At 38.6% G+C, this 10,195-nt stretch overlaps 1 protein-coding gene across 1 annotated transcript; it reads right to left on the bottom strand.

Annotated features, from left to right (window-relative positions):
* Positions 1–3,315: 3,315 nt before the first annotated feature.
* On the bottom strand, positions 3,316–4,687 carry LOC148036927 (uncharacterized). The gene has a single exon (XM_087677209.1). The coding sequence runs from the start codon at positions 4,400–4,402 to the stop codon at positions 3,680–3,682; it is 723 nt and encodes a 240-aa protein (XP_087533335.1). The 5' UTR covers positions 4,403–4,687; the 3' UTR covers positions 3,316–3,679.
* Positions 4,688–10,195: the final 5,508 nt, after the last annotated feature.

Below are 10,195 nucleotides of genomic sequence, written 5' to 3'. Positions count from 1 at the left end.
TCAAGGGCTCTATCCATATCAAAATTCCCTCCTAGACCTATAGAATTGATTCAGCTTGTCGACCTCTCTTCTTTGCCTATCTAGTTATTGCACTTGCACGATTCTAACAACTTGTTTCACTAGATCTTTCCCTAATCTCCTTTTTTCTTCCAAGTCCTTTACTATCTTCTTTTGTCCTCCCTACATACACTATTTTGGTTTTTTGATCATATTGTGTCATCGATTGCTTTGAGTCGAATCCTAGGTCTTTTGTATTTGAGCTTGAGACAGATATTTCTCACGACTCTTCTTGCCTAACTAGGGTTTTAGGTTTCCACAAGGTTGATGAGTTTGGACAAGGGGATGTAAGATCTCAAGGAAGACACATCTTGCCTCATCTACACAAAGTATTAAGTAATCTAGTGTTTCCCATGTGAGGTGCTGAGAAGATTGTTGTCTAGTTTTCCTACATCAACTAAAAAGGCACATTGAATGCCATGATCTCTATTGCTTGTAAGCTCTAGGGTATTCTTTAGTGTTATCTCTCTCACAAGCTACAAATGTTGAGACTTGGCAAAACACTTATTGGTTCAAAAATGTCAAGCAACATGACTATGGCTATCTCTAACATAACCATTGCATGCTCTCAAAATAAAAGACATAGAAAATTCATTGATTTTCCTTCTCATTGTAGTCTATCTACATAAGTTCATTGATATCTCCATGACTCAAGTGATACACCTCAAGCAAGGTCCATCACCATAGCCTCAATCACTTCAAAGCTTCACATAGAAGAAGGAGAAGAAGAAGAAAGGAAGAGAAAGGAAAAGATTCACCCACACTAGTCCCTCACTCTTCCTCACACACACATTCTCTCTCTCTCTCTCTCTCTCTCTCTCTCTCTCTCTCTCTCTCTCTCTCAAGAAAGTTATAAGCAAGAAGCAAGAAGAGAGCTCCACAATTTTGCACAACATAATAATGATATTATCTATTTACAAAATAATTTTATGTAAAAATTTACAAGTACTTGAGTGATGCTTTGGTTTGCTTTTCTCTTTTTATTCTAAAATTTTACATTTATTCTTGTATGCCTAGCCTTTGTCTTACTTTCCCAGAAAGGGTTAACACTAACCCCCTCCTAGATATGTCCAAGTTCCGTGGTACTCTAGAATCAAGTGTGGTCGATTTTGGTGGATCATAAAGAGGATTACAAGTAGAGCTGTTGCAGTTTAGGGTCATTAATGGTGTGGAAAACTAGCTTCTTGGTTAGGCCTTTAAAAGCTAGCTTATAGTAGTCAAAGAAAATATTAAAGTAAGTAGAAAGATGAGGGCCATTGATCTTGTTGGATTGGTCAAGCAAGTCTTCAAATCATAACCCTACAGTAGAAAGGGATGTGCACTCCTTAAAGGTGTGTGCTTGACTTACTATGTTGTGACTACTTATGCAAGTGAGAGTACAACTCAGAGATGGATCAAATCCCAAGAAATCTTGTAGTACTATTCCAAACTTAAGGACCTAGTTGGTACAAGGGGAAGTACTTTGCAAAGCTCAAAAAATGATAGGTCAACTAATGGCCTTAGGGTGTCTTGTCCTCAATGTGCCTTGAGTTTGTGAAGTGGAGAAGGGCTAGGGGGTTCGGAACAAAGCTCACTAGTAGATGCCACAAGACATGTCTAACTTGAGGGCCCTACATGATGTAATTGTGGGTTTATCTATCCTATAGTGGAGCTTTTGCTCTCTTTTTTTTTGTTCTTTTCTTTTCTTTTCTTCTTTTGATGGTTATTTCATCATGCATTCTTTTCTTTCCCTTGGGTTGAAGAGCAAGTAGTTGCAATGGTCTTTCTAGGCACGACCTACTTAGTATGTAAGTTTTCAATGCTACTCTTGTAGCCAAGGGTGTAGTTAAGAGAAAAGGATGGTTGTAGCTTGTGAACCTATTGGCATTTATATTGGTTTCCCATTGCTCCTAGTAATGATCTCCCTATCAATTTTCATTGTGTATTGGTATTGCATTTACGAGTATGCCTTGTATACATGAACAATGTGCCCCGTAAGAGTACCTCTCTTTTCTATTCGATGTGTCATTCCACAAATACAAATTTTCCATGGAAAGGCATGCAATGGAGAATATGTAGAAAAAGCCATGGAGCAAGGAGACATGAGAAGATCTTCCATGGCAAGGGCATCTTTAAGAATGCCTCTCTTTTCTCTTCAATGTGTCATTTCACAAATACTATTTCGATATGGGAAGCCATACAATCGAGAATATATAGTGAAAGGCATGGAGCAAAGAGACACAATAAGAACTTCTATAGCAAATACATCTACCATCACTTAGTTCCTTGGATTTAGAACATGGTGCATTTTTTACTTTCGGGGTAGACCATGTTTTAAACACATAGTGCTTCCCACTCCTTGGAGCCTCTTATGGCCCCATCACTTCAATTTGCAGTTTGCAATCCAATTCACCTAGATGGGCTAGTCCAATACATATACACTCACATGGCCTAGTCTACATAGCACTTTCAAGAGTTTCTGACCACAAAAACCTTTATTTACTTGATAAGCTTAAAGCAACAAGGAAGCAACCCACGTAAAAAGGGAACCTATTAAACAAAAATGGAATGATTGTGTCATTCTCTACAATGGGCATGAATTGACAAAAACTTTGTCTTGACCCTCACTCCAACAAAACAAAACATTCCATATTAAAAATTCTCTCCCTAAGAGAGGGCAAAAATGACATCGATACCTCAAAACCAAACTCATGCACTTCCACATACTTTCCTGGCAAGAGTAGGCACAAGGAACCACCCTAAAGCTAGCAAACTTCCCCGAAACCACCGTAAAGCTAACAAACTTCCCCCAAACTGCTTGTCACTCCATTAGTGCCCTAGCCATCTACTAGAAGGAAATTGCCAAAGATTGTAATGTGATGTTGACCTCTCTTCTTCCAAAGTAGGCATGCTTGGAGCACCAATTGTAGACCCATAAATATGCCAAACGTACAACCCAATGACTAACACACTAATGTCCTTAGTACACGCACTCAAGCGATCAACATCCAACTTTTTGAATATTGAGGGGTTCATTTTGTTGGGAGACCCTACATGAGTATTTTTAAACTATTGTTAAATCAACAAGCATTCTTATCACACAAACTATGGCATTATCTTGCATGGTTCAAACAAGATTAAGATATTGTTAAATCAACTAAACATTCTTACCACACAAACTATGGCATTGTCTCACATGTTTCAAACTTGGAGTTATTCAAGAGACAAATGAGAAAAGAATAAATATAAGCCACGTAAAGAGAGAAATTGGAAAGCTGAGTAAATGTAAGCTATGTAATCCTTCAAGTCATGTGGAAGCCTGTTATTTTAACTTGGTTGAGATTAGTAACATTTCACGAAATAGAAATTTCATTAGAGATCAAATCTCAGCAAGTAAGTAAGTAAGTAAGTAAGTAAGTAAGTAAGTAAGAAGTTGAGGGATATGCCACTGGTGTCACTCATGAATCATGGCCACATTACTTCCTACCACCAAATGAAAAGAATGTCCCTCCCCTTGGTGTAATTTCCATAGGAAAAGACCATTAATAATGTGAGCCGTCGAGAGCGGCAACATTCGGTGTGCTGGACTAAATTTTGGTGCAAAGTTTGTCTTAGGCACCAAAGGAACGAATGGTAAAGTAGTCTAGGCCGAGGCCGGCAACACCGACGAGCTGGCAACCGAGGCGCTCGAGCTCACGTGGCAGCCGCAGGGACCGGAGCTGCTTATGTGGCAGGGGTGCGGGGCGGTGGGGGCGGGGGCGGGGGCGACGTGGCAGCAGCCGCAGGCGGGGCCGGGGCTGACGTGGCTGCAGGGGGCGCAGCTGCAATGGCAAACGGCGCCAGCAGCTGGCGGGGTGGTGTGATTAGAACGGAAGTAGAGGTCGAGGAGGTCGAGAAGGTGCTGCTCGTCGACGGCCGGGCATCCGCCACGTGGGCGAGCGGCGGACGGGTGGGATGAGGCCTGGACCACCCAGAGGAGGTGCTGGAAGAAGGAGGGGTCCAGACAAGGGATGGCGAGGGGCCCCGCGTGCGGGAATCCGAACTCCTCCTGAGTCTTCCTCAGGACGGCCGCCAGCACCGGGTGGCTGAGCTGGCACGTCCTCACCAGGAAGCGCCGCCGCTCCGGGCCCACGTAGACGGCGACGTGGCCCGCCGGCGTCGGAGGTGGCGGGACGGGCGGGGAGGCGCTTGCCGCGGCGGGTCTCACCACCTCTCCGCCGCTGAAGGAGGCGCTCCTGCCCAGATGGCGCAGCAGCCGCGTGTTGATGAAGCCCGCCTTCCGACGCGCCGCCAGCTTCTGCCACCTGTGTAGCATCGACCGCAGCCGCACGATCTGCTGGAACTTGCTGATCTTGACGGGATCCATGCCGTCCACGTGTGTATCTCTGTGCGCGTGTCTGTGGGATGGAGAGGGGAGAAGCACAAGATGTGAGAGAGGATCAGTGCATGATCGAGAGAGAGATCAGAGAGAGTAGGCCGAGTTCAAGCTTTCAGCAGATATCACATAGAGAGAGAGAGAGAGAGAGAGAGAGAGAGAGAGCATCCAGACGTCCCCGCAGCCTCGTTCCCCTCCCTTTCGCACCCAGCCTTTAAACTGCCACTCCGCTGTAGCATCTTCCACTCCGCGCCATTGCCTCTCATGCACATGCACTAGCAACCAATCATGCAACTAATGTTAAAACCAATGTTAGGAGAATGTGCTCACATCTCCTCGGGAAAAGGAGAAAAGGATATTGAACCCAAAAGAAACCCAAACAAAGGAGTTTCTAAACTTGAAGACATGTATGGTGGCTTTCACTACTAGTCACCACTATTGATAATTTGATATTTTACTATTGCCCATCCATCTTTAAGAATGAGACCAATTTACCAACAATTGGCCTTCCACTTTCTCCATAATAAGGAATTTTTGTTCACATAGGAAGTGAAAGGGCACACAATATTATCTTTCAATCTTACTTTCCTAAGGATAAGGTGAGCATCCCTTAAGCACTAGGCCATGCACCAAAATGCATTAATTGCCCATTAGTCCTCTAGCTTCCGGGCAAACATGAATCTAGAAATTGTGCCACTTATCATAACAAGCTAAAGTATCCCTTATGCACATATTATACATCCAAGAGACTTACACCTAATCAACTTCTCTCAATTAAGCTACCCATGAGTTTGAGAGAGATGCCTATGACTCTTAGAATCACTACAATAAACATGATATGGCACATAAACAAATTTGTTATTCTAAGTTCAAATCTTGGATCTTTAGCCTTTTCTATTGTCCTATACCAACGAAACAATAAAAAGCTTGAAATACTTGATAAAAAGTAACTTTACCATTTTAGATAACCAAAGATACTTCAACTAGCATCCAACTTTCGAGCTAGTAAAAATTTTACAAAGTACTATTCAGTACACACACGAGTACACCTTGATTGGCTATGTCCTAATCAATCATGAAACTACCAACATAGCATGTGCACTCACCTTCAAAGTGCTCGCAAGCTAGAAAGCCATGATGCATCTATATTACATGTTAGATGTAAGAGTATAAAATCTCATGGCAGTGTTTAGTATATCCTCTATTGATTTCCCATAATAAAGGGCATATACTACCAATTGTAACCTCCTAACACTTATATGAGGTATTCGAAAAGAATGTATATACACTAATATAGGATGAATCTTATAAAAAGTATCACAAAAACTAGGATTGAGTTTTGACTCATGACTCCACTTATATTGATAAGTGTTAGACAACCATATTAACTATGGAGTAAAGTTATGTATGTACAAAGAAACCATTCAATTAAAAAGATTTAGTTGTAGTAGTTGTGATAACTAAGCTAAGGTGCTTGTTATTAGAACAAAGTCATATTTAGCTACACACAAAAATAAAGTAAACGAGACCTTATCTCAGAGATGATATATAATAATCAATTTTAAGTTTACATTTGAAATCTAATACAACTAAGTCTTTAGAAAAATTGTTGACACTTTTTAGGACTTACCGCAATTACGAAAACTCACTTATCACCAATCTATTGGCATAGGTGAAGAATGTTGATGTATTTTTCTTATTTGGCAAAGCACAACCATCTTCATGGCGCCATTTTTTTCAAAAATGGGTAAATTCTAGGTCTATTATTCATCCTTAACAAATATCTATGAAATGGAAAGTTACTCGACCAAAGGTCTACCCATCCTTAGGATGGTTACTATTGGGGTAACCATCCATCTACTTTCCACCCAATACACAGTAACTCATTTTGTTTATCTAAACATGCTATTTTACTACACATGATGGAACATATAGCTTCATTGTTAATCATCCCTTCACAAAAGTTTATTTGCAAATAAGACCTATCCAATCATGCAGCCAAGTTTATGTGTGGATAGCTCAAATAAGCTTTTGAATCATGTACCCTAGTTGGGACATGTGTGAGTAATTCCTATCCTAGGGCTTGAGAGGCATTTATTAGCTCATAGCCTCCCTATAAGCTCCTATAGTCCTTCAAAAAGTATTATTATTTACACATGTGGGATTATTTGGACAATTTGACTTTGCTTAAGAGTCCCAAGTAGAATTATACTCTCCATATACTAGGGAGATCATTCTAGCTAGGGGTATTAACAACCATATTCCCCTAGTCCACTCTTGTACAATTAAGCACGCACGGAATGGATGATAGACTAACTTTTGACATATTTCCTCAAGAATTACAAGCACAAATAAGAATAGATACAAACCCAAAAAAGCTATTTATAAGAGGGATCAAACCAATTAAAATAAGTAATTCATGTACTATTGGTTCTAAAACTATTAACAATCTCATGAAAATAGGAAAATTTGGAATCACAAAGGACTCCTATAAGGGCTTTCTCTCTCCTTAAATTAAGGGAAAGTATACAAATAATCCTAAAAATAATCAGACTCACACTCTCTCTTTTCTTTTAGAATCTTTTTTTCTTTTTACATTGCAGATCTCAACTTTTTTATTAAGGGATCCTATGAATATGCACCCAAATTTTAAATCTCAAATTCTATGAATCCTTTTGAGTCAAATTTTCATGGTTTGAAAGCTCTGACAATCAAAAATATCCTCCATTGTCTCTAGCTCAAAAATGCATATAATCCTAGGTTTATGAGCTCTTTTAGTTTGAACAAAAGAGTAGCCATATTTCACTATTTAGTGAAGTTATGATTTTTTAAAATAGCCCTCAATATACTGAGGAGGGAAACTTTTATTGGTTTTCATTGCATCTCTCTTTCCCTTCCACCCCTCTTTCACTCCTTCTCTTGCTTCCTAAGATCATTGAGTGACCATCTAATGGTGAAAATGTGTAGGTTAAAGATATTGAGATTTTGATGTTGAGTGACAACTTGTAGAAGTTAGAAATCATGAAATATAGTAGATATTATATCTACTTGTATTGAAAAAATAAATCTACTTGAACTTGATGAGGAAAATTTATAAAATGTAGCATATAAGGGTTCAAAGATAAAAGTCATGCAAAGTTATTGAGGTATGGGTTATAAACTCTAAAGTTAGAGATATGGTTTATAAGTTGTAAAGTTCTTAACTAGGGAAGTGTTCAATGAGTTTAAGAACATCTTAAAGGACTTCCAATCACCAATATATGAAACCCATTCTAATATGTTAATCATGTTTTAGTTTACTAATAGCTAGTGTATATCAATGCAAATGAAAGTTCTTTGTGGGTACTATGTAAAGGTAAATGAAGAAACTTTGTGGTTACTCTTTACAAGCAAGTGAAAATTCCTTGTTATCTGTAAAATATACTTAAAGGACATGCTTCTTTGAATGGATATACAAGAGAAAAAATAAAGATACTTATATGAGTTTTGAAAGGGCCAACATAGTATTGACCTCATTAAAGCAAAGGTATCATACTTTTCATGCGTAACTACTTGCAATATTACCTTTTCTTGAAATGATAAGTGAAACCCTTCTTACAAAGTAGATGCACATATATGCTCTAAGATTACAATTTAAAAGGATTCTTGCATATTTTTAAGCTAATATTTTTCATCCAACTCATATTTCTTTCGATGTGTATTATATAGCAAGGGTATGACATTAATTCGACATCATGCATGCAAATTTGAAAATTTAATAAAAAATTAAGTAAGTTCAACTAAGGGAAAAGCTAGCATCACATAAGGTAGTATTTGAAAAAAAATCTTGAAGATATCTTTATAAGACACTTATGGTAAATTTAGTACAAACATGACCGTATTCCAATGCTTAAGTCAAAAGATATGACCTTTTAATTTTTTTGTAGTTTTAAATCAGCAAAGCATAGCAAATAGAGACATTTTCCAAAAATAAGCCCTTTAGTTGCATTACTAGTTGTGGTAGAATGTAGTCTAGAGTGTAAAATATTTAAGAGATTTTTAAATAATGAACATGCATATTATCATGTCCCTTATAAGCATATGTTTGTTTTCATATTAAAACCCATAGAAAGAGAATAATCAAGATTATTTTATAGAGGTATTGCATGTAGATGTGTATGTTAATGGATAATTTTGAGAGGCTTCACATGAAGCTCAAAAGTAAAGAATTGACTAACAATCCCTAAAAAATTATAGTATACCAAACAATGTTTTTATTGATATGAAACTTTGTGCGTACTTCTATGAAGAATGAGGAGGCCATAGATAAAATTTGGCCAAAATTAATCCTAAGAAGGTCTCTAGTGGAATGTTGGTGAATAGAGTGCTTGCTTCAACACCTCTCAAAAGATACAATGTTATGTCTTGCTACCTCATATTATATTGTGTGTTAGTAAATGCACTATCTCTCTAACTGATCTATCTCCTAATGCCATTATTGGAAATACAATCGTATGCATATGTATGTGTTAACGACTTATTTATATCTATAGTTTATGCAAAGAGATCTGAACTTGTCTAATCACATTCCATATTTCATGTGAGAGGTGTACATCTAGGTATCTTAGCAAATCCATGAGTCATTATACATTGGAAGTGAAAGGTGAGAAGGATCGAGCAAGAGAGCATAGAGTGAGAGCTATGGCGGATGGAGCAAGAGTAAGAAAGAGAGAGACTCCAAATGTGGGAAGTCCAATAGTTAGAATTTGTGACTGGCCTTCCCTTTATTCAAATGTCACTCAAAGAATAAAGAATGAGGTGACAGTGATGGGTATCCACCGCTTGCAGTGTGCAGGTGTGGATAGTATGGACAACTAGGCGGAGGTGCCTTTATCCCCAAAAACCTCCCACTTAAAGGCGAATTTACCTAAGTGAGGAGTGAGAAGAAAAAAGAAAAGAAAAAAGACAGTAAGAGGATGAGGAAAGACATCATCTCATCCAATGCCCATCAACTTCCTAAGGAAGGCAAAGCACTTTGTAGAGAGGCTTTTCATGAGCAAGTCTACAGGATTACGGTTAGTTGAGATCTTGACAAGGTCAACAGACGTGTCCTCAATGACCCCACAAATGAAGTGATACATTACCTCGATGTGCTTTGTCTTGGCATGGAAGACTAGATTCTTGGCTAACTAGATAGCACTCAGAATTGGAATGTAGTGTAGGGATAGCATCTGCAATACCAAGGTTAGCAACCAAATGACCCAACCAAATGGCCTCCTTGCAAGACTCAGTGGTGGCTGTAACATACTCGGCCTCTATAGTAAAAGGAGCCATGCATTTCTGCACCTTGGACATCCATGAAACAACACCTCCAGCAAAAGTGAACACATAGCCTTGGGTAAGCTACTCATGAATATATGTGTGCGTCATGTGGGTTTAAAATAAGGTATTTTTAAAATACCATTTGTATACATTTTTTACATACAAAAGGGTGTAATAAAAAGAGGTCATTTACAAATTGAATAAAAAAGGGTTATCTTTTATTCATGAAAATTTTACAGATAAGGATATTTATAAATAGACCTTGAATGCACGTGATGTAGAGGATATACATATAGTAACTTCCCTGAGCACATAGCCAAAGGTGGACTTCCTACTATATGCATGTCCTGCATAGTCAAAGTGAGTGTATCCTATGACTCTTGTATCCTGGCTGCCATAACATATGCACATATCAATAGTGCCCTTTAGATACTTGATAATACCCTTCATGGCATCCCAATGCCTCTTTCCAGGTGTAGCCAT

This window comes from Lygodium microphyllum, chromosome 4 (genome assembly GCF_053477565.2).
Source record: "Lygodium microphyllum isolate KBCC chromosome 4, Lygodium_microphyllum_v1.1.10, whole genome shotgun sequence".
NCBI classification, from domain to species: Eukaryota; Viridiplantae; Streptophyta; class Polypodiopsida; order Schizaeales; family Lygodiaceae; genus Lygodium; species Lygodium microphyllum.
Note: the sequence above shows the minus strand (reverse complement) of the source record. Positions and strands in the feature narration are given on the sequence as shown.

What these genes read in the sequence shown, in the direction of transcription:
- LOC148036927 (XM_087677209.1), bottom strand. Translation starts at nt 4,402, where the DNA reads ATGGATCCCGTCAAGATCAGCAAGTTCCAGCAGATCGTGCGGCTGCGG.